Raw genomic sequence first — 26,108 nt, 5'->3', positions numbered from 1 at the left:
TCTCCCGATCTCAGCTTTGGGTTGTAGCAGCAAACAAGGATCTCGATTCCCGTAAATCTGAACAAGACTTCAATCATGTTCCGGATTGTACGCCAACTCAAACCATCGAGTCCACACGCCAGCTTCGGTATGGCTAATCGTGTAATGATGTTGTTTAGCAAGGCTTCTCTGAGTTCAATCAGGGTGTTCCATAGATTGAGATAAGTCGGCTTACTCGGCGACCATTCCTTAGTGACTAGGTAGAAGATGTGTCTTGCTTGACCATGTGCATTGTCGGTTAGCCTCAAGACGCTTCCAACCTCTGGATCCTGTCGGCGTAGTTCTCTGACACGCCCAAACTTCTCATTGAACGTCGCAGCGATTCCTCTGGACATCCGCAAACCTCGGGCCACACAATGAGCGAGCGAATAATCAGGAGGCACGGAAAAGAGGTCTCGTTGATCTTCTTTGGTTACACCATAGCGAGCCTTCTCACTGCTGTTGTATCGGGCCATGAAATCGTCAAAGGACATCTCCGAATCAGGGGGATCAAAGCTGCAGGTTCTCACGGTCCCAGCACGATCTTCTATTTCGCCTTGGTAGGGGCTCAAACGGTTGAAATGGACTACCCTCGGTTTTCCTTTTGGCAATTTTCTGATACGGTATACGACGTCATTAATTCTATCCATGACTTCGTATGGCCCTTCCCACGAGGATTGTAGCTTCGGAGATAACCCACGACGTCTCTGCGGGTTATATAGCCACACCAACTTCCCTGGTTGGTATCCTCCATGCTCAGCTTGAATGTCGTAGTGTTCCTTCATTCGGTCACTAGCACTTTGAATATTTAGGCGGACTCTCTGATGAATGTCGTCCATCCTTTGACGTAGTGTGTGGACATAATCTTCTCCGGCGACTTCTTCTCCCGGTCGGCAACCAAATTTCAGATCACAGGGTAGGCGCACTTCCCGTCCCATAACGATGCTGGCTGGAGTTTGCCCTGTAGATTCTTGGACGGATGAACGGTAGGCCAACAGGAACAGGTGAAGAAATTTGTCCCAGTCTCTTTGGTGGTCAGAGACTACTTTGGCCAGATAACGGTTGATAGTTCTGTTCATGCGTTCAACCATCCCATCGGATTGTGGATGTAGAGCAGTCGTCCTGGTCTTGCGGATGTTCAGGACTTCACAGACGCCTTGGAACAGATTGGACTCAAAGTTTCTTCCCTGATCTGAATGAAGCTCCATGGGAACACCAAACCTGCAGATCCATTCTTTAACAAGGGCATCAGCAATCTGGACGCTTCTTGATTTGGCAACGCGTAGGCCTCGACCCATTTGCGGAGTAATCCATTACTACCACAATATATTTGTTGACATCGTTCGACTCTGGGAAAGGACCAACCACGTCGATCGCTATTCGTTCGAAGGGACTGCCTACATTGTACTGGCGCATTGGGGCTTTACCGCGCTTTTGTGGTCCATTGATGGCGGCGCAAACGTCACATTTCTTGCACCATTTCCTCACATCTCCTTTGCAGTTCACCCAATAGAACCGTTCCCGCAGCTTGCAAGTGTCTTGGTAACACCGAGATGTCCACCGCTGGTTCCATTGTGAACTTCCTCCAAGACTTCCGGGATCCTCTTCTTTGGAATGACGATCTGCCTTCTCTCTTCTTGTCCCTCCGGTCTCTCGATCACACGGCGAAGTAGTCCGTTATCTATTACCAAGGAATTCCACTGAGCCCAGTACGACTTTACGTTCGGCGAATATCTGCAAACTTCTTCCCACGTTGGTCTTAGGTCTGCATTTTTCTAGTTAATTACTAAACCTAATTCTGGGTCACTGGTTTGGTCATTTGCAAGATCTTCGGGTTGCCAAGTATCATTAACCACAGTTGTTCTTACGAGTTTCGCTTCTTTCTCTTCTGCTCGGGAACAATGCTTACAGTCCTTATCGCAAGGTCTTCTGGAAAGTGCGCCGGCATTTCGATGGATTGCCCCAGCTCGATGTTCTGTGTCGAAGTCAAATTCTTGTAATCGTTCGATCCATCTAGCTACCTGCCCTTCAGGATTCTTAAACTGCAACAGCCATTTCAAAGCAGCATGGTCTGTTCTTAACAAGAACTTTCTTCCATAGAGATACTTGTAGAAGTGTTCCACTGCTTTAACTACGGCTAGTAATTCTCGTCTGGTCACGCAGTAGTTCCTTTCCAGTTTTGACAAGGTCTTACTAAAATAACCAATTACTTTTTCTTGACCATCCTGGATTTGAGACAGAACAGCGCCTAATCCAACATTGCCAGCGTCGGTATCCAATATAAAGTTTCCGTTGCCAAGGGGGTAGCTAAGTATGGGCGCACTAGTCAGGGCCTTCTTCAATGTTCGGAATGCCTCGTCAGAATCTGAGTCCCAAGAGAAACGCCTCTCGCCTTCGGTAAGTCTGGTCAATGGTTTTGCGATGGTGGCGAAACCCTGTACATAGCGGCGATAATATGTGCATAGTCCCAAAAAGCTTCGTAGTTCATGTTTATCTTTAGGTATTGGCCACTCTTCCACTGTCTTGGTCTTCTGTAGATCTACCGCAACTCCTTGGGAGGAGACTACATGTCCCAAGTTTCAAACCAGAGCTCCCTAGTCGCTTGAAAACTTCTTCCAAATTCTTCAGATGATCGTCAAAGGATTTCCCAACCACTATGATGTCATCCAGGTACACTAAACAGGTAGTCCAGGATAGACCCTTTAACACAGACTCCATTAGTCTCTCAAAGGTAGCTGGCGCGTTGCACAATCCAAAAGGCATGACGGTAAATTGCCACAGTCCGGTGCCCACCGAGAACGCTGTCTTCTCTCTGTCTTTTCGGCGCCATGTCGACTTGCCAATATCCAAATTCTTCAGATCTAACGTAGAGAATATCGTTGACCCCGCCAGTGTGTCTAGAGTATCGTCTATCCTCGGCAGGGGATAGCTATCCTTCTTGGTACCATTATTGAGCTGCCGATAATCAACACAGAATCTGGTGGTACCGTCTTTCTTCTTTACTAGTACTACCGGCGATGTCCACGGGCTGTTAGATGGTTCGATGACACCCTCTTCTTTCATTTCTCGAAGGATTTTATCAGCTTCTTCACGTTTGGCGAGCGGAAGTCTTCTCGGATTTTGTTTGATTGGTCGTGCATCTCCGGTATCAATTTTATGTTGTACTAAATTGGTACGACCTCTGTGTCCTGCTTCTCCTTTATCAAACACATCTTGATACTTGATTATCAGGTTTCCCAATTTTCTACTATTTTCGGGAGATAATCCCTTAACGTTTACTAACTCCTTCACCATTTTGTCCGGAATTTTTGAAGTCGAAACTTGGAGGCTTCCACGCTTCGAATGACTGAGGAGCCGAACAACAGTACCCTAAAAGGGTTCCCTTCTTCAAGGATACAGAATAATAATTTGTGTTCATTACTCTCGCCGGTACAGTTTTCTTCGCTCGTAGCAGGGCTTTTCCAACAGCGATCCCCCGTCCTATTTCGCTGTCATGGTTCCTTGGCTCCAACAGAATAATACTCCCATTATTCATTTTATCTTCCAGGCAACCATCCAAAAATATCTCACAGCGCTCAGGGATCGAAACATCTTCTGCTACCACCACGCGAAGCGTCTCCTCACATTTTCGATGTAGAACCACTTCTTCTTCATTTATTTTCAAAATTCCCTGTTTGAAGTTTAGTTCAAAACCTCTAGTGGCCATGATGTCCATTCCGAGAATAAGTTCATCTTCGATATCTGCTACTACCACTGGATGTTCAAAACTGGTGCTCCCAATAACAAAATTAAGGTTTACTTCTCCATGGACAGCAGCAGAGCCCCCCGTAGCAGTACGTAGTCGCCATTGTGTTGTTTTAACCTTCTTCGATGTTTTAAGAATGTCCGGTCTGATAATAGTTTTCGTCGCTCCTGTATCCAACAGCATAGTCCGGAACTCTCCATCAACAAAACCATCCACAAACATGCTGTTGAATTTGTGTTGTAGCGAGGCGACTCGAGCAGTTTTCGTTGGGGCATGTTGGGTACAGGTCGACGTGTGCCCCTTCATTTCGACCCTTAGTAGTTTTCCGACCTCGACGAAGCCGGTTCTTCGTTCTTCTCCTTACAACGGCTTCGCACGTGTCCTACCTGTCCGCAGTTCCAGCAATGAATCAGTCCCTTCTTGCCCATGTACTGGTCCATTACTTTCCGAACAATCCCTTCCACGGATTCGTCGGAACATTCGTCGATGGCCCGTACTCTTCCTAAAGACCGAGAACTTTGTTTCGGGCCTCAAATTCTAGGGCACGTGCTAAAGCATCCACCAAGTGCGTTGGGTGGGCTAGGAGAAGTGCTTGTCTTGTCTCGTTATCACGTAAGCCGTCGGGGAATGCCTGTACTGCCAACCGCTCCATAACATTCTCTGGCGTAGCAGGGTACGCAAGACAAACGAGGCGGGCTACGTCGGCTTCAAACTCCTGCAGAGACTCATTTGAATTTTGAATGCGATTTTTTAGCTGGGAATGATAGACATGTTCCAAATGAGCTTGGCCGTGCCTCATTTCTAAATGTCGTACCAATTGCTGATAATCTCCCTGTTCCGATGGTGACAATGTCTGCAGGATATCAGTCGCATCTCCTCGCAGTGCGACAGTCACAGCGGTAGCCTTTTCAGCGATTGTCCATCCGTTCGCTCTCGCAGCGGCCTCAAACTGGCAAAAATAATTGGCCCAAGCGGTTTTTCCGTCAAACTGTGGAGGCTTAATAACTGACTTTGAGATATACTTATTTTCGACTAGTTTCGGTGCCTCCGATGATTCTTGACATTTTGGTGAATTGGCCTTTTCTATTTCTTGTTTTAAAATTTCGATTTTTCTATTTACATCTTCCTCAATCTCTGTTATTTTATCTTGTGTATCTATTATCTTTTCTTCTAATTCCTGTATTTTATTATTAAAGCTGGCCTGTATATCTTTAGAATTTTCTGCGATCTTATCTTCTAAAATATTAATTAAATCCTGGGAATTTTTCATCATTTTATCACTGATTTTATCTTCTAAATTATTCAAATTGCCGTTTAAATTGTCTTGCAATTCTCGGGAATTTTCTGTAATTTTGTCATTCAAACTGTCTTCTAATTTTTGAGAGTTTTCCGTCATTTTATCTTCTAATTTTTGTAGGCACGAGTCAAGGTCACCTTCGAACTCAAAGCAAAATGTGTCCGGATCCTCGCCTTCCTCCCTCAAAACGTCTCTCAGTCTGGTTTGCAAAATACTTTTCTTTCCATCTGTCTCGCACTCTCTCTCTTCCAATATGGATTTCAGTTCGGACACTTTCAAGTCTTTCAACAATTTCTTCGGAGCCATTGTTAGTCTTTTTATTTTTCTTATCACACACGCCACACCTGACACCAATTGTTACGTTTTTCGTCGGTTCCGTGTGGATAGAAAGTCACAATTTATTTAAACACTATTTATTTAACACTAATGAACAAAAATAATAACGATAAAAGACTTGTAGAACTATTTACAAACGATTTATAACTAAGAATTTATTTTTGAATTTTAGCGCGTCAACTGTATATTTATAACTGCCCCTGTAGGCCACGGCCGCCGGCTTTATACCGGCAGGTAAAGAACTCTAGAATTGTCCATAGATCGTTAGGTGCGTAGAGAAGGTTTTCGAATGTTCTCGTATGTACTCGTCCATTCCAGTGGGACTCGATTCTTCTCGAACGAATGAATCATTGCGGTGTCTATGCGATGTTAAGGTCATCCGAGGGCGGGCCATATTGTGAGGTTAGGTCGAGTCCACACCGGCCCGCAACAGTATTAAGGCGGATTTAAACAATGTTTGTATTAATGTTTGTGCTGGCGTACTTGGTGAAATGGAGACGTCGTGTGAGCGCCACACTTGCCGATGTAGTTTACAAAGTAGGGACAGGTGGGGATACTTGCCAAGTGCGCAAATATTGGCGTAGTTGCCAAGTAGACCAGTCGTGAGAGTCCGCCTTAATATACGATAATAGTTTTTTTTTAATTAAAAAAGTTTCCGTTTTTGTGCTGATAACTATACATATATCGATATACTCGTAGTGCTATATCTTTAATAAACAATGCTTACTTGCAATGTAGAATGCGAATATCACTAAGCAAACATCCATAAACATCAAAGAATAATAGCATCTATTCTTCGTAGTGACATCGAATGGATAATAATAATAGTAGGGTAAAAAAGACTGGCATGTTGCATTATTAATGAAGCGTTGACCATCTGTGTTATTCTTTACTAAAAGAACTGCAGTAATATGGGCAGATACTCCCACAAAACTATACAAGCAGAAAAGAAAGGTACAGATAATCCCTGACGCTTTTTTTCCCTCTCGAATACTCAAACCTGGTTTAAAGTTTCCTAAAAGTATGTAGATTTGGCATTTACGATGTATTATGAAAAGGTGTATCATAATTTAAAATATTATGCTAAAGAAATTATAATGATATGATAATCGCAAAACAATTTCCTATGCACGTGATCAACTTTGAGTGACAAGCGATGGCGACAGCGCTGCCAGATTGTGATGGATTTATGAAATGCATCTTAATTTAAAATTGACAAACAATATATTTATTATATCATTTTTTAAAGAGTTTTACGTTTAATTTTTAATTTAATAACAAATATTTTAGTAACTAATTGATTTATTTGTTTTATAACTTATTTTACTTATTACTTATTGGCAAAAACTAGTCCATTATGAAGATTATTCTAAGCGTTATTATGGGTGATTTATTTATTGATGTACATCTTACAACAAGTTGTAATAACAAGTAAGAGGGTTGTATTAATGCACAAACTAATAATCACAGAATTTAATTTAATAGTGATTAAGTCATTTGATATAATCCTATGAAGTGCCGTGACGTCCTTGTTGTTCCAAGTAAAGCTAGTGTCGTCCGCAAAAAAACATATTTTGCCACTGATGTTTATGTTAGCAATGTCGTCAATAAAAAGAAGAAACAAAATAGAGCCTAGTACTGAGCCTTGTGGCACTCCACATTCTATTGGCTTGCTAGAAGACAACGTGGTATCCACCCTCACAAGTTGACTTCTGTTACTTAGATACGACTTAAACCATTCGAGAGATGTTCCCCTGAACCTATAGTGCTGCAGTTTATTAATTAGGAACTTATGATTTACACAGGTTATTTAGGCTGGAGTAAACTTTATTAAGTAGGGAAAACATAGCGTCATTTGTGGACTTGTTGCTGAGAAATCCAAATTGATGTTCAGTAAGTATTTTACACTTAAACAGAAAAGATACCAACCTTCCTTTAACCAACCTTTCTATGATCTTAGATAGCGTTGGAAGGAGTGCAATTGGGCGATAGTTAGAAGCTTCATCTTTGTCTCCTCCTTTATGCAGAGGAATGATTATTGCCGTCTTAAGACATTTTGAAAAAATACCATTCTGGAATGACATGTTTATTAAAATAGTTAGGTGATTCAGAGTACTTTCTGGTAGATTCGAAAACATTTTTAAAGTTGGCCCGTCGGTCCCAGATGAGGATTTATTTTTGATGGTATTAATTGTTCTGCGAAGCTCTTCTAAAACTACGGGCGAAAAAAAGAAACTGTGTAAGTTTACATTATCATTAGAGAGATAAGAAAGTGGATCATGAGAAGGACATATGGTATTAGTTAAGTTTTTCGCTACATTTACAAAGTAATCGTTAAGGTTCTCAGGGGAGATATTGCTAGACGAAGAAGCTTTGTTTCTCAAATCATTCACAATAGACTATTCTCCCATTATAATAAAGGTCCTTAGCGATAATAAAATTCAGTCTAAACTAATTTTTGCAGCTTTAATCTAAATAAAATATCGGTTACAATCATTTTTGCTCTATAAAGTAAAATGAAAAGCTGCTCGGTATCGTAAATTATACATCAAATTTAAACATTTTTGCCAAAATTTCTTTCTGTCTGGTTCATAGACTTTAATGTCAATGTCGATATGACTGATGATGTGCATCGGAAAATGTTTTGCGGTTACAATATATCCTTATTAAAACGTATAATATTATGTGACTGTAATAGAATATATTTATGTTATAAATCCGATAAACAACTTTTACAGTATAAATGAAATGTTGATTAACAATTAAGAATTTTGAAACTAAAACTGTAGTTAGTATTAAGTTAATAGCGCCCCATACACTTAGATCAGGCCCTCGGATGAAATCTTTGCGTTTGTGGGTCAGACAAAGTCTTTGGCAGGCCAGGAAGCCTGTCACAGGCCAAGTCCGCGGATACAGTGTAAATCCTTTTTTAGTTAAACTTTCTTCATTACCGGATGATTTGTAGTAAAACATTTTGTTCTGTAGTTTAGATTTTATCTGGTCCATTCGTCCTTGGCAGTTGGTTAGAACTAGCAGTTTTATCAGACCCAACAAATGGGTTATGATCATGCTGATCTGTCTCACGATCATCTGATTATCACCGAAGAAATTGGTGAAAGCGATCAATTCCAAGACTAAAAACGTCGATGCTAGAGTATACAATAGTCTATTATACAACGAATAGAGTATTTTGACAACCTGAAATTGAAAAAAAATACCTTCATGTAGCATAATTTGATATTTCATGATTGATATTTCTTTCAGTTTTAATCATCTGCTGATGATGCTAACGCTAACATAGTTTTGGTGTATTGTAGTGAATTATTGTTTTATTTTGCTGTTGTAACACCAAAGATTCCAACCAAAGGCATCTAAATAAAGGGAGACAAAATATATTTACATTTTATCGCGATCACAAACCTTGTTCCGCAAAAATCGATGATGACAGATTTACGCGGTATGTGATAGTATACGGTTCGAGTTCCAAATGTTATTATTGTTATTAATGTTTTTTGGGTTTCTGTAGCAACGTTAAACTAAATACCGTATGATCGAATAAAAACGGCGTCAGCAAAGGCTATGAAACCTTTTATATGTAAATTTATATGGGAAATGTCATCGATTGTCATTTCCAAGCCAACTGGACGGGTTTTTTTTTCGATCATACGGTATTTGTATAGGTATATAACTTTAATTAATATACATAGATTGTGCCAAGATTATACCTTTGAAATTATTTTTAGTTTTCTAATTAAATTATATTAGGGAAATTACAATGACAACTAGCGGCATCGCTGTGGATTCATCTTTACTACGAAATTGTCGAAATCTGTAGGAATTATGCTAACATTTATTGTTTTCATTTGTTTTCATTCAACTTATATTTGACAGCGCGCAGTTGTGAGTTTTCTGCGGTAGGTAGTTGAAAGTTTTTGTTGCAACAAGTTTAAACAACTTTCTAACAATTATTAGTGTTTATTGCAAAAAAAACTATTTAAAGTAGTTTTTAACTATCTACGATGGTTCGCCAGTGCATAGTTTGTAAAAAGGTGGACTATTCTAACCCGGAATTGATATTTCGACGGTAAGTGTCATTACGTTTTTTCACCTTTAGCCATGCTTACAGTAGCGTATTTAGATACTTTTAGTTATAAGTAGATTATTACAAAAATACGTATATTTTTGTATTTGTTTGCGCTTTCGATTGTGAAATTAGAGTTACCCTCAGTTAGACCTCAGGCAAAACTAGTTATAATGGAAAATTGGTCTGAGGCAATCCCAATCAGCTTTTGATAAATAAAAACCGTCACGCCACTGATGAAACTCAACCGTGTTGTCATATTTATGTACCCATCTCTTTTTAACTCTCATAAAAGTGTCAAACCATGTATGATTCTAAAAAATTGAGTTTTATGAATGGAGTGTTCTACCCATTTAGATGTCTTTGGTTCCAACCCCCAACTGCGATATACTATTCCTAGCTACAGGCGGGCAAAGATTGAACGAGTCGTTCAATTGAACGAGTATTAAAAATGAATCGTTGCTTTCTTTCGTGCAATTGAATCGTGGCGTATACGAATCCATTATAATAGGACGGCGTATGTATAAAATAATCTGAATATTTGAACGAGTCGGAGAAATGAATCGGATGACTGTCCAGAATACAATTCAAATGAATCATGACCAGCACGGGTCCCTACAATATAAAAAAATGAATCGTAAGAATTGAAACGGATTCAACTTATTTTCATTCAAAAATACGTAGTTGTTCTATGTCCACGCAATATTGGAACGTCCTGTATATTTTGTAGATCTGCTTTGAAAAAATAAATTCTCCAAAAAAAATTTTCAAAAACTATTCGATGTGGCGTATAGGTATGTTTATTCTTTAGTAGTGAGAATCTCAGAGCATTTAAAAAATAGAGAGTACCTAGTGTTTATTTCTCATATTTTTCCTCTATTTAACTTACCCTATGCGTTTTTGGATCAAGATTGCTCTGACCGCAAATGGTGACAAATTTGTCAGTCGCAGTAAAATAATTTTCTGGGTATTCATCATCACTATCTGTATCAGAAAAGGTTTTTAATGCTTTCATTTTGAACGTTATTTGTATGCCCTGTCTAAAGATAAACCAACTGCAATCTTGTACAATCAGTGAGAAAATAATAAGTAAATCTGATCGCGTGCCGCTTTATAAAACTGATTTTAATTGAACAGTGGCGTACTTCATTTTAATAATTATTGTTCCTTATTTTATTTAAAAAATATATTAACTCGGGTTAGTCGGGGTTTTTATAGTTATTAACGTAATAAGGCCGATAAACAACAAATAACGGCCGGGCTGAAGTTTGTGATCCGAGGCGATAGCCGAGGATCATAAGCAGCCAAGGCCGTTATTTGTTATCGGCCGTGTTGCGTTCTAGATTTTTCGTCATACTGCAGATTTTTTAGAGCAATAAACACTACTATTTAATAACAAATTTTATTGAACAATAACACAAGTAAGGATAAAAATACATAATGTCTTATACTAAAATTCATTTTTCATGATAATGAACATGGAAATTAAAAGTGCACTTGTTGTTCTTAGAAATCTGTAATCCTTCCCAGGGATTTACAGATTTTATAGAAGAAGATGATGCTACTGAAGAATGGCAAATATTTGTATCCACTAAAGACACATTATTTTTGGAGCTATCATGAAAAAGTTGATTTGTTATTTTCATTCTTTTGGAAACTGATTTTTCTATGTAAGTTTCTGCCACTGTTGAAGACTCCCATCCTCCTAGCTCCTTTAGCGATAGTAAATCACCACCATTTTCGGCGAGCATGGTTGCTGATGATCTACGAAATGAATGCCCTGTATAACGTTCTGGATTCTCCAAGTTCAAAAATTTTGCAATTTTCTGCGGTACGCTCCCGATGGTATGTATACCGACGATTTGCTTAACACACTTGCCTTTCTTGTAACCAATGAAAAATTTTGGATTGTCAAAGTTACGAGGACGCAGGTTGATGTATTTTTGTATAAACCATAGGCATCAAACGGAAGGCCCGTTTTGGAATAAGAAATTTCCTATCTTTCTTATTTTTAGTATTTCTTAATGAGACAAGAATATTTTTCTCCGAATCTTCGAAATCATCAACTGTGAGTGACCAAAGCTCGCTGCGCCTACAAGCTCCAAGAATACCAAGCACCAATACAATTTTTTCGAGTAACCAGGTGTAATCATCGGCATCCAGTAGAAAATTATTTATGTCATTCTCCGACAGAACTTTGGCTTTTTTGGTGAATAACCTTCGTTTTTGCGCCTCAGAAACATGAACAGTTTACCAAATCTATGAACAAATATAATTTAGATGAGTATGATTAAATATCGAAGAATATAATGGCTTTTTACCTTGATATGTCGATGTTTTCATATACTCTCAACGCAAGCTTCAGCATGGATATCTTTGTCCACAGTGATGTAGGAGAATACATTTCAGACATTCTTTTAGCATAAGCCAGCAATACCGCTTCATTTACGCTGTTTATACTTCTATCCTGCCGCCACTTCAAAAATTGTCATATTCCTGCTGATATCTCTCTCTGGTTATAGTCGGAAGTAAATTTTGAGTAGCCGCAGCCGCTTCCTCCTGTATTTCCAACGGAATTTCTCGCGACATCTCGCTATGGTCTATTTTCCCAATTTTTGAAAAGTCCAACTGACAATAAATAGTCATTGTTGCAGGTGACAGACGTTACGATTACCTTAGAAACTTAACGGCCGCCGGCCGTTATGATAACGTCCGGCGGACGTTATATGCATCTTTTCCATTCTGATTTTGCTTATGTTATAATAATATAACAATATAGTATGACGAAAAAAATATATTATGTCTTTTTCAAGAGAATTTCAAATGCAACAGCCTGTATATTATTATAAAATCAATGCCAATACCAGCATAAATATAACATATTCATATTAATACTGTCAAAAACATATATGAATGCCGGATTTAATGGATTTCAAACTATTACGAATATTCCTTTTAGCTACAGAGCTAATGTCAAACACAGTTTTTGCATTTAAGCTGGATATTTATGTAATAATTTAATAATATGTTTGAATTGGTAATGTGGTAATAGCATGATCTGTTATATTTGGAAAGTAATGAATTATTGTATCCGGATTACCAACTTATTCAGAATATACATTTTTGGTTAAATTAAAATACTTTAAATTATATAAGTACTTTTAAAAAAATAACATTTTATTTTTATGTTTGTATAGTCAAAGATCCCAGAGCGATCAGACATAACTTATTTTCACAAGGACGAAACCTTAGGCTCTCAGTAGTGCTCTGATGTGTTTTGAATACCGGCGTGTTTGTGGGGTTCGCCGTGTGATATCTTGGCATATACCAGGTGGGAAAGGTCACTAAAAGAAATAAATGAACTTTACTTATTTTACATATCTGATTTTTACATATGTTATTAAGATAGCTATTATAAAGTTATATTTAATCAGCCAGACAGATTGTAATGACCAAACATCCTCAAAACAAAAATTATTTAGCTGTGACAATGAGCTCGGGAGAACTATGCGCTTCCGAGTAAAGAATTTAAATATTTTAAAAATACTCACTGCTTTCGATTTAATATTTTTGCATCTCTATTTAAATAAGATGAGCTTTTTTTATTAAAGTAATAATTAATAATAATTAAAGTTAATTAATTTATTGCCTATCTAACTACTCAAAACAATTATCGCATATTTTCTAAAAAAAAATGTTAATTTGAAAAACAAGACACCTTAAATTCCCTTACTTACGTTTTTAAATAGTTCGGATACTGTAAAAAAGAAATATTGGAAAATAAGCCTGAGGGTGACATGCAATTCTTAGTCGGCCGACTATTTAGTTGCAGATTTTTAACCAATATAATTCTTATGGAGCCGCGCTCACATGCAATCGAATAGTCGGCCGATCGGCTCCATAAGAATGTATTGTTTTCACTTTTACAACTAATAGAAATGGAAAAATATTAAATCGAAAGCAGTAAATATTTTTAAAATATTTAAATACTTTACTCGAAAACGCATAGTTCTCCCGCGCTCATAGTCACGGCTAAATAATTTTTGTGATTAGAGGATCTTTGATCATTACAATCTGTCTGACTGATTAAATATAACTTTATAATAGCTGTCTTAATAACATATGTAAAAATCACACATGTAAAAATAAGTAAAGTTCATTTATTTCTTTTAGTTATCTTTCTCACCTGGAATCTGCCAAGGTGTCACAGGGCGAACCCCACAAACACGCCGGTATTCAAAGCACATGAGAGCACTACTAAGAGCTTAAAATTTCATCCTTGTGAAAATAAGTTATGTCTGATCGCTAGTATTTTAGATATATCTTTATCAACGCGAAAAAGTATTTTTACGCATGATCAGCTTTGTATATGGTTAAAAATTATGTGATGACTTTCAAAGTGATTCAGCAGTACATTTAAAGTATGTCTAGCAAATAATCGAAATAAAAAAATACCTTTATTTGATTATGAAACATTCTACAACAACTTGTCAATCATAGACTTAAAAATTATGCTACAATGAATTTAATTTAAAAGATGCAATAATAATTATTTATTTCGTTAGATAGTTTTATTATATAAATAAACTAATTCTTATTATAAAGTACGTACGTATATGAAACTATAATAGTAATTTAAATAAAGATACAATTGACTTTATTTGTACCTATAAATATTTAAAGAAATAATAATAAGTAATATGTATATTAGTAAGTATTTTTGACGCTAATCATATTCTATTAGATTCAGGATTAGGATTATTAATTCCAAATTAGAATTTTTATATACAATTCCAGATTTGTCTAAATCAAATCCATTTAATAAATATATAATGGAATCTTTTGGGATCTTTTTATAATTTAATTGAGCGATTATTTTTTTTAGTTTTTGCATGCATTTATATTATTAAAAAAAACTATAACATTTTCTGTATACAATGTGCCACCAATGGTCAAAGAAATCAGAATAATTCGAGCTAAATAAAACACAATCAAGCAAACGACTCTTGCTAATAATTCCATTATTATCGCTTTATTTGTGCAATACCGATAGAGCAAAGCAGTAATTACCAGATTAAAAATGACTGACTTGGCTATGGAATTGCCGTTTTACATCGCTACAAAATATTTTATTTAATTCATTTTATTAAGTACTTAATCTATCTGCACGAATGGTAATTATATGTTTGTATTTTCCCTGTAGTTTACTACGTTTTGTCCAGTTTATATACAAGGTGTCAAAAAAATAGTGTATCTAACTTCGGTAATACATATTTCGGACACCCTGTATAATGATCTTTATTAAAAATATCTTGAGCTATATGTCCTTAGAATCTAGTTATTATTGATCTAGTTTGTGAAACATATTTTTGATTACAAAAAAAAGTAATTAATTTTTCCTTTTTAAGTATCTTATTGACATTAATTTTTTTACAGGTTCTCGGCTTTGATGACACTTACGTATTATTAGCAACGGACAATCCTACACTGCTGCCAAATGAACGAAAAAGAGGATATACAGGGAAAAGGATTTCGGATGATCAAAGGGTAAGAGCATTATTTTTCTAATAACTTTATAAAAAATATTTTTCTATAACCATTATTATTATATTAACTACAGTTTTTTTTAATGAGAATGAACAAATATAATTATTCTTAGATGAGATAAAAGTAGCAGGTTTGTAATAGTTACACAATAAACCTTTAAAATATAATTCTTTAAATGAAAAATGATCTAGATATCATTAGAATATTTGAGTTTCCAAACCAAACCAATCATATAATGAAATATTATTAAAAAGAACAAAAAAAATCTATGAATTAAAATTATTTATTCAAGATTAACTAGATAATTTTTAATACTTTTTTCTATCATTTTGATTTCCTTGGTGGTTCTCATACATAACAAATAGTTAATTTGGGCCACATTTGCACAAAATATTGCACTTACTTGTTAATCCTTATGTTAAGGCAGCATATGTATATTCTAAAAGAGTATAAAGAGTTTTAAATTTTAATTAAAATAATGTGTGCATATAAAATGTGAATCATGGGCTCAAGAGTTATGTAAAGTGAGTTATATCCTGGATCCTGGATCACTATTGATATTCATTTTACCAAATAGAATTACTACTAAACTATTAATACAAAACTATTGTACTAAAACTCAGGTATTGTGGGCTGAGGAACAGCATGTCAAATCAAGACAAAAAAGAGATTTTCAACCTCTGGATCCTTCGGATATTCCTAAAGAAAGAACGAAGAGGGTGGAATTAGAAAATACACTATCCAGATCTAACGAAAATAGAACAAAAGCTGGGCAAATTAAAACTAGAAAAAAACGATTTATTATATCTGTCGAAAATGAAAAGACTGACCATACGTTTAATGATGAATTATGGAGCCAGCAGTGGTATTTGGTAAGTTGTATAATGACTTAAATCAGTTTTCTAAAAAGACTTTTCTTTTAAAGGATTTAAGCCTTTTTCAATGTTTTTTTCTATTTCGGAATAAAAATTTAAATTTCAAAATTAAAATTATTTTGAAAATTACCACACTTTTACTTTTACACTGGACGCGCGTTTCGCTAACCATGTTAGCATCATCAGCAGATGATTATAAACTAAAGTACAATCTACAAGTTGAGCGTTTATATACTCGCCCAGTGGGCACCGTGTGGGCGTGGCAAAACTAGTCAACCGAGTCAAAGCCCACTGAGCGTAACAGTTAGATTTCCGCCACTAGAGTAGTAGGAACAAAGAACTTGAAGGAATTGGACCGTTGTCTCTGTTCATACTATCTTTACATTTATTAATTCTGATGCTTTTATATGCATCTAATTGCCTGTAATTTGACACTTGTTTAATTAATTTTAAATTATTAAGATCTATACAATGTTCTTTATCAACAATATGTTCGGCAACGCAAGATTTATCCGGTCTACCATATCTTATCTGAGCTAAATGTTCTTTAAATCTAGTTAATATTGATCTTCTAGCTTGCCCAACATATTTCTGATTACAATCTTTACAAGAAATTTCATAAATACCCGACCTTTCCAGTGGAGGTGTTTTATCCTGTGGATTACCTAATAATTGTTTGGTTTGGCTGAGTGTAGTGAATATTCTCCTTCACTAGTTGATAAATTAATTAGAAAACGTAGGTATAGGTTAATGATTTCTGAAAATTCGACTTTTCAAGTGGAGAAAGATACGTCTAAATATTTTTCGATACCGTTTGATAGAGAGTTATACCGTGATCTAAAAGGAATTTTTAAGAATGTCAATTTTAAACTTGTGTATAGTGCTAATAAAACATTACAGCAATTATTAGGTAATCCAAAGGATAAAACACCTCCACTGGAAAGGTCGGGTATTTATGAAATTTCTTGTAAAGATTGTAATTTGAAATATGTTGGGCAAACTAGAAGATCAATATTAACTAAATTTAAAGAACATTTAGCTCAGATAAGATATGGTAGCTGCTGATGATGCTAACATGGTTAGCGAAACGCGCGAAGTCAGCTTTCTAAAAATGACATCAAATGACTAAAGCTTGATTTTCATACATCCGTTGTCCGTATTTAAAGGGTTCGATTGGTTAGAAAAGATTAACCAATCGAAGCCTTTAAATACAACCAATAAAATTAATATCGTATCAACATATCGTCGGACAACGGATGCATGAAAATCAAGCTTTAAGTCTTTAAAATTATTTAAATCAAAAACAGACTTGTTTTCTGTAGGCTTGATGCTCTGTTACTTATTAATGTTAGTGTTTAGCTTAAAAAAAAATATTTTTCTATTTTTGTAGAAAGACACAAGGACACAACTAGACCTTCCAAAGCTCGATTTAAACGTTCTTCCTGTATACAAATCCGGAATAACAGGAAAAGGCGTCAGAGTAACCATTCTGGATGACGGTCTGGAGTATACCCACGATGACTTAAACAACAATTACGTAAGTGAATAAGTCACTTTCATGAAAATTTTTATATGTATATCATTTCAGTAAAATTTTAGTTAAAATACAGGACGTTCAATCTTTGCCCACCTCTAATTTATATACCATAAAATAATGCAAAGTGCAAAATTTTCCAAAATGAAAATACAAATGTGTAAATAAAATGTTTTTCAATATTACTAACATGCAAATGGTATAGTCTGTGAAGCGAATAATTTTGAATTTGACAGTTCCCGCGGGCTTTTCTAGTGTTAATTTTATTAGGTTAGCAACTTGCTGACGCAATGCCGTCTCTAATAGCAACAGCCCCGGAGCGAGATTTATGATGTCACGCTAGTTAGATACTATGGATTAATAAATATGTTGTAGAATACATGGAAAACATAATTATTCCTCGTATTTTTGGTTTGTATTTTAAAAATGATATAGTTTACATGAAATATACATATAAGTTTTGTGAATGCAAATATTAACACATCACTATTAGTAGATATTGAATGTTTTTTGTTAAATTAGATCAATATCAAACCCCAAAATTTAAAATATATTTTACATTTTACCAATTATCTTATGTACCTATTCATTATTTGTATATTGTAAAACATATGCTGCATTTTTATGGTTCATAGTTTATTTGCCAAAGTATTTATTACTATAAGTAGGTATATATATTGTATTTATTAACTGTATATTATGTATATTTCATGTAAACTGTATCATTTTTAAAATACAAACCAAAAATACGATGAATATTATGTTTTCCATGTATTCTACAACATATTTATTGATTCGTAGTATCTAACTAGTGTGATGTCATAAATCTCGTTCCGAGGCTGTTCTATTAGAGACTGCATTGGTCTGATATTTAGAAATGCCAAAAGCTGATGACATTTTACTTTTGACAATTATGGCATTTTGTGTTGATTTTTGCAAGAAGACTGTGACTTGTTTTATTATTTTCCTTTTCTATTTCACGAAAGTAAAAAGAGTTATCTATCTGATTCGTTCAGGCACTCATTTTAAAGAATATCAGTAACTTTTTTGACAGAGGGATTTTATATTTGCCATATTGGTAAAAAATAACGGTCAAAATTCAAAGTTATTTATTTTATAGACTATAGACTTTGAATAAGAAGACTAAGGAAGGAGCATAATGCTATCCATGGTCGCGTTCATTAGGACGTAGCGCTACTGCAGCGATCACTAATTTTCTGCTGAACGCGCCGATTAGTTGTGAGCGCTCTGGGATCAGTCGCCCATTTTTTCCATCAGATTTAAAATACGCTAAGCTACCGATGCATGATGGATAAACATCACATACGCCAAATGTAACAAAATGTTTTGGAAAACGAAAACAAACCATTTTGTTTACTGTTCTCGGTTGACTAATCCCCTTGATTTGTGCCAAAAATGGGTGAAAACAATTCAGTCTAAGGGATGCTAAAAAGCTCGTTCAGCAGGGCAACCAATCGATGGCACATCGCTCACTGATCAACTTGTCCTGATGAACGCCACCCATGTATTCATGCATGGTGGGCGGAAAAAGCACCATAAAAGCTCTCTAGGGTGGGGATCCTTGACAGTTCTGTTTGATGATTCATTTGACACATTTGAATTTGATTTGAAATTTTGTGGATTTGTCAGTCTTTACGGAGCTTATTTTATGTTATTTATTATTTATTCTACTACTGATAGTTGTATAAAGGTAGTAAATCTAGATGGAAATTGTGGCAGCACTTAAATTAACAGTGATACTATCGCGATTTATCGAAAAAGACTCTAAAATAGTTGGTTGTGTAGCGTGCGGTAGATCTCGGCAAAAATTGAGTGAAATAATGGAACAACTTTTCGCTAGTAAGTGACTATATAGTATACATACGTGTAGTAAACCGATCATTTATGAAATTCACTTAAATTAACTAAATTATATATTTTTCTTGCATTTTACCTTTTATTTATTACTTGTCAAAGATTATATGTCAAAGAATTTAGATACGTTAATTTGACTTACCTGCTTCAGTAGCGTATCGGATGTTTGTGGTAATAAATACTTATTATAACTTATCTATTTTTATTAGAACTATATATTTTTATAACAATTTTAATAACTACCAACATTTATTCACAACGTAAAATAAAACAACAAATTATTGAGTCTACCCCACGTCTACCCTACATCATAGTTTTACATTTTTTAAATAAAATTAGAACGACACTGATAAACCGGAATTTAAGTCGGCCATATTTGAGACCCATCGCGGTGTACCTAAGATTTTTGATATGCTCCTTCCTTAGTCTTCTTATTCAAAGACTATAGACTATATTGCTAGCAGGGGGGTGACAGTGAAATAGGAAAATTGGAAACAGTCATTAGTGTCATTACTGTCATTCTCCTCACGACAAGTATGGCCGCCTAGACAAGGACAGCATTGTTTTTGTCTAACTATTGTCTAACTTCACAGTTTAGAATTGACAGATTTCAGTTTCAGAGACAACTTCAGATTTGTTCTAGAACAAATTCGAAAATATTCGACGCCATTTTAATTCATTCCGTTTAGTTTCGTTTTGGAAGTTCAATTTAATATTTCGGCTGAAATTTATAATTATAAAGGTAATAAAGTATATAAAATATATATTACATGAAGAATCCTGGAGAAAATGACGTTTCTGCAGTAATAGGTATGTCCCATGTATATGAAAAATAGGTAGTAAATAAACAGTTTTTACATTTTTTAGATGCAAGAAAATGGTGTTATAATCTCTTTGATCGGCGATTTTTTTGAAAATGGAAACAATTTACAGCAAGGTAAGATCATTTTTAACTATAGCCAACATTAGTTATGTCCAGTGTGTGCGATTTATTATCAATGATGCAATAAATCGGACTGATAATCTGATTATGTTATTCGACTAAAAGTCTCTTTTTGCTTCTTTTTGATTTATAAGCCAGGTCTCTTTGGGAATAATGGACGCTTTTTTAAACAGTATATTTATATTTTATACCTAATATATCAATATTAAATAAATTTAATATTGATATTTTTACATTGTTAATTTTAGTATAAAAAATTTGTTTTCTGTTTTCAGGTTTTGGTATACCCAGGTTTTTGTATAAGGCTCCCGTTTTCATGTCCCTGTGTCCGTTTTCTGTCCTTGAAGTCTGCAAAGACGTGTGTTTATTTACAAATTACTGTAAGTCATGCTTATACCTTAACTAATTTACGTTAAAAGTACATATAATTAACTAATTGGTATTGAAACAATACAATCCTCTATATTTTTATATTTATTTAGTCACGTTGTTCCATATTTCAAATAAATATATGTGAATAAATTATTTTTTTGGTTTGAAAAGAAAAAAAGAAAAATGAAAAGAAAAAATACAAAATACATTTGAACTGAAAGAGGGCCCGCCATTGAATAACCGGAAACGGAAATGAAAATTAAGCCATCATGTCCTTATCATGTCAACCTGTCAATTGGAAAATTAGTTCTCCAGACGACAACGAAGGCTTTCGGTGGCGTATCGTGTTTCCACGATTTAACACAGAGTTGACACTTCTTTCTAGTTAATTATTTTATGATTGCTAGTACCGCATTTACACAATGAGTGGAAAGTGAAGCCAAAGAAAAGAAATAGAAATATTAATCTTACATAACTCTATCCTTTTGGTTCAACAGGATATTCGTACGCACGCCCCAAATAAAACGATCTGATTCGTCTACTTCATCGCTGAAAGCTGTCGTCTGCCCGCGCTCTATTTTAAACTCTAAATATTAATAACGTATAATATATTATTTTTTATTGGTAATGACATTATTTCAACCTGTTATTTTAGATATTCATCATATCTATAGGTTTCTTGTTTTTTTTTAAATATGTCAGAGATTATTATTTAAATTTACAAGTAAAGGCGCGAATAGTTAGCCACTAAATTGATTTACGTGGTAGATAGAAACTTAGAAAACTACTTCTATTGGTTAGTATGAAATAAATCAACTAATCACGAAGTACTTTTCACGCTTGCGTAGTACAAAGCGGTTGAACGAAAAGGACCGACTTATGTGGATTTTGTATAGCTCCATCTCAAAAATTTGGCTTTTAATATATTTACTATTATGCATATTTTTAATGTTAGGATGCAGAGATCAGTTACAATTGCAACGAGGAAAATGGGAACCCATTGCCCAGATACGAGATAACCAAATCGAACAGCCACGGGACCAGATGTGCTGGTGAAGTAGCCATGGTGGCGAACAATATGAAATGCGGTGTTGGTGTTGCGTTTAATGCCAGGATTGGTAAGTTCTTTTACCCATAAAATGTTCTCTCTAGTGTATGATACACATATAATTACGAAGCTAGTGATAATTGGCAATAAATAATTCAAATTTCGTTGCTTGTCAGATATAACACCCTCCGAATTTGGCATTTATTTATATATCAGTCGAAAGCATACACTTAAATAAGAATTTTAAGCAAAAAAAAATTGCGGATGAACCACAATTTATTGAAAAATAAATAAATTAAAAGTGCATTTTTAGGTTATGGTAAAGTTGTATAAGCGTGTAATTATTGTAAAATATGACGATTATATGCATTTTTTATTAATATAAAGGTCAGAAAAAATCATTGAGAAGCATTAATAAGTCATAAATCAAAAATAGAGTTGGTGATCTCTTTTGTAATATTTGCCTGATCGATTTACTCTTTCGATTCAAACTTGCCGCCGGAGCCGTCTGTCACCATTTGTTGTTAAGGATGTAAGCTGCGTAAGCATTGTTGCCAAAGTTATTTCTTGTTTGTATGATACATAATACCGTATGATCGAAAAAAAAACGGCGTCCAGTTGGCTTGGAAATGACGATCGATGACATTCCCCATATAATTTTACATATGAAATGACAGCGATGTTCATTTCATAGCCATGGCTGACGCCGTTTTTTTTCGATCATACGGTACGTTACATGATACAAAAAAAGAGTTGAAACCGAAAGAGTTTTGATTGCGCTGGTTTCAACCTTTTCGTGAGGGTGTTAATCTTTTGTTATGTTTTTTTTTTATTTTAATACGAATCTGATTGCTTTCACTTGATTTTACGTGCCGGTCGCCGGACGAACAAATCCTTATACAGTAGCGCTGTCACGATAAGAACATATTATAAGTTATTTTAAAATCAAGACATTGAAAACACTCAGATTCGTATTAAAATATAAAAAACAACAGATTAACCCCCAAAGAAGTTGAAACCAACGCAATCAAAACTCTTTCGTGCAACTTTGTAGTTATAAATAGTCTCGTAGGTAAAATATCAGCTATGGGTAGGAGCAGTTTCTCAGGCGATCGCCTTTTCTTGATTTTAAAATAATTTATAATCTGTTCTTAACGCGAGTTTTCTTCCGACCAGCACGTGTTTTAATGAACCTTTCAAGAAAAAATGAATGAATCTGGCAACGCCGACAAAATTTGGAGGAGTTTTCGCATAGAAAGTAGCCTGTTGTAGCAATAATTAGATGTTTATTTTTTCATTAAATTATGGATCATCCACACTTTTTTTTGGCTTGAAATACTTATTTCGATGTATGCTTTCGAGTGATATAAAAAAAAGGTACAAAATTCGGAGGGTGTTATATCTGACAAGCACCCAAATTTCTTAATTTTTTTGCCAAACAAAGGAGCAAAATCAGAATAGGCATCGGTATAAATAATATACAGGGTGATCCGAACTGTATTTCGGAAACTTTGGCAGCATATTCTGCAGAAAAAAATAAGGAAAAAAGTTCGAATAAATGTATGTCCGCAAATGCTTCGTTTCGGAGATACCGGGTGTAGAAGTTTAATTTTTATTTCGATTTTTTTCAAATAATTTCAGACGTAATGTCCATATTTGGATGAAAATTGGTGTCTGGAAGTTTTTTTACATGAGAAATTTGATTTTGATGTCAGTATGACTCCTATTTATATGGGGCGCCACCTACATGTGTTTTAACTGTTTTGAAGAGTAATAACTTTTCTTCCGTACTTGTATAAAACTACTGAGTGAAAAAATATATATTTCCGTGGTTTTTTACGTAAAAAATAACTCTTGGTACAAATCGCTACGAGCAACCGTTATCAAGATATTTAGAATGGAAATAGTCAGTACATGTCATTATTGACAAAAAAATATACATCTTGAGTAGATAGTTATTTGACTGAAAAAAATGACGATAAAACAGTTTCTGTTGAACTTTTGGCACGAAACATTTCAAATTTATGATTTCGGTCTAATAACTACCTATTTACTCAATATTTTTAATTTATGTCAATGATGACTGGTACTGATAATTTCGAGCCTAAATATATCGAGAACCGTTACTAGGTAGCGATTTTCACCCAGAGACTTTTTTATTATGTAAAAAACATCGTAAATATATATTTTTTTACTCGGCAGTATTATACAGATACGGACAAAAAGTTACTACTCTTCAAATCACTTAAAAAACATGTAGGCGGCGCCCTCTGCAAGTAGTAGTCATATTGACATCAAAATCAAATTTCTCATGTCAAAAAACTCCCAGTCACCAATTTTCATACAAATATTGACGTTACTTCAAAAATTATTTGGAAAAAATCGAAATAAAAATGAAACTTCTCCACCCTGTATCTCAGAAACTAAGCATTTTAGGACATACATTTATACGAACTTTTTTACTTATTTTTATTTACAGGATATACTGCCGAAGTTTCCGGAATACAGTTCGGACCACCCTGTATAGTGTGTACTTGGCATATGTCTATCGTGCTCTAGCTATACCTATCTATACTAATACTCAAAGATACTAATATATAAAATCCTGACATACTGATTAATCAGGATCCTGCTCGAATCACTCAACGTAAGAAGCTCAATTTTGGCATACAGGTTGATTTTAGGGTGTAGAGGTTCGATAAGAAGGGATTTTTCGAAATTCCAGTTCCAAGGGGGTGAAACCACCCCTCAAATATTACAATATTTTTTATTTAAAAACCAGTGAGTTTTTGGGAAAAACTCTTAAACACGTATATTTTATTTTGTTGTTTTACAAATTTTTAGATTTTTTATAAATTTATACAGGATGTTTCATAAAATATGACCATTGAGTAATCACGATTCTGCTTAAACTGCTTGACGTTTAAAGCTGATTTTTGGCAAACGGATTGACTGTGGGGTGTAGAGGTTCGATAAGGAGGGGTTCCTCGAATCTCAAATTCCAAGAGGGTGAAAACGCCCCTCAAATATTACAATATTTGTTATATAAAAAACGGTTAGTCTTTCGGGAAAACGCTTGGACAAGCATAATTTATTTGGTTTTTTACATATCTTGAAATTTTTCAAAAAATCATACAGAGTGTTCCAAAAAGTTGGGTAATTGATTAACCACGATTCTGCTTAAACTGCTTGACGTAAAAAGCTTATTTTTGGCAAACGAATTTTACGAAAGTCAAATTCCAACGAGATGAAACTACCCCTCAACATTTCTGGAAATAATGTTATTTGTATTTTAGGTGGTGTAAAAATGTTGGATGGTTTGGTAACAGATCGCATTGAAGGCACAGCGCTAGGATACGCTCAACATTTAGTAGATATATACAGTGCTTCGTGGGGTCCCAATGATGACGGTAAAACTGTAGATGGCCCAGGAAGACTTGCAAGAGAAGCTCTTGAAAGAGGAATAAGAACAGTAAGTTTTTATATACAACAGATGTTCAAAAAATAATAGTATATTATTGAGCTGTATCTCTTACCGTTTCCGAGATCCCAAAGGTGAGAGCCGAATTTGAAACCCTCTATAATACTAAATAATCATGAGAGGAAGGGGGAGAGATAGAGTTTATTTGATTACCGCACCTGGGTAACCCTGTATTTTTATTTTAGGGAAGAAATGGAAAAGGATCGATTTACGTTTGGGCATCTGGAAATGGAGGCAGTCGAGGTGACAACTGTAACTGTGACGGTTACCTAGCCAGCCCGTACACGATTTCCATTGGTAGTGCTTCCCAAAAAGGAGAATTTCCCTGGTATGGAGAAGCTTGCGCGTCCACGTTGGCCGTGACATACAGTAGCGGCGCGTACAAGGATCAAATGATAGTAATAACATATTATTATTACTGTTTTTTTTTTAACTTTATCTCTCTATGTATTAGGTTTGAATGTTTCTCTGCTATGTTGGAGCAAACCTGTTAATATTATTATACATACCCAAGTGGATGAATAATTAATTTATTTATATTTAATCAAATTATAAAATCCTCTTGTATTTTTAGTTTAACGGCTCGTTTTGGGCATGTGTTCCATAAATGTTTCAAAATTTCATGAAATTTTTAATTCTCTCTAACTACTGTTTGACGATTCATTTGACACATTTGAATTTGATTTGAAATTTTATGGATTTGTCAGTCTTTACGGAGCTTATTTAATGTTATTTATTATTTATTTTACTACTGATAGTTGTATAAAGGTAGTAAATCTAGATGGAAATTGTGGCAGAACTTAAATTAACAGTGACATTATCGCGATTTATCGAAAAAGACTCAAAAATAGTTGGTTGTGTAGCGTGCGGTAGATCTCGGCAAAAATTGAGTGAAATAATGGAACAACTTTTCGCTAGTAAGTGACTATATAATATACATACGTGTAGTAAACCGA

The 26,108-nt window shown here is 34.9% G+C and overlaps 1 protein-coding gene across 1 annotated transcript in view; it reads left to right on the top strand.

The window, feature by feature from the left end:
- The window catches only part of LOC115888807 (neuroendocrine convertase 1-like), a 50,293-nt gene that overhangs the window by 20,123 nt on the left and 4,062 nt on the right, over positions 1–26,108 (top strand). Inside the window, exons 2-7 of the mRNA XM_030908652.1 lie at positions 14,914–15,024; positions 15,648–15,896; positions 17,290–17,436; positions 21,579–21,741; positions 24,968–25,143; positions 25,338–25,550. Of these exons, the coding sequence (XP_030764512.1) occupies positions 14,914–15,024; positions 15,648–15,896; positions 17,290–17,436; positions 21,579–21,741; positions 24,968–25,143; positions 25,338–25,550 (1,059 nt within the window). The remainder of the gene's footprint in view (positions 1–14,913; positions 15,025–15,647; positions 15,897–17,289; positions 17,437–21,578; positions 21,742–24,967; positions 25,144–25,337; positions 25,551–26,108) is intronic.

Source organism: Sitophilus oryzae, unplaced genomic scaffold, assembly GCF_002938485.1.
Source record: "Sitophilus oryzae breed Bouriz unplaced genomic scaffold, Soryzae_2.0 scaffold_808_pilon_pilon, whole genome shotgun sequence".
NCBI lineage: Eukaryota > Metazoa > Arthropoda > Insecta > Coleoptera > Curculionidae > Sitophilus > Sitophilus oryzae.
The sequence above is the reverse complement of the archived record's forward strand: the minus strand, read 5'-3'. Positions and strand labels throughout refer to the sequence as shown.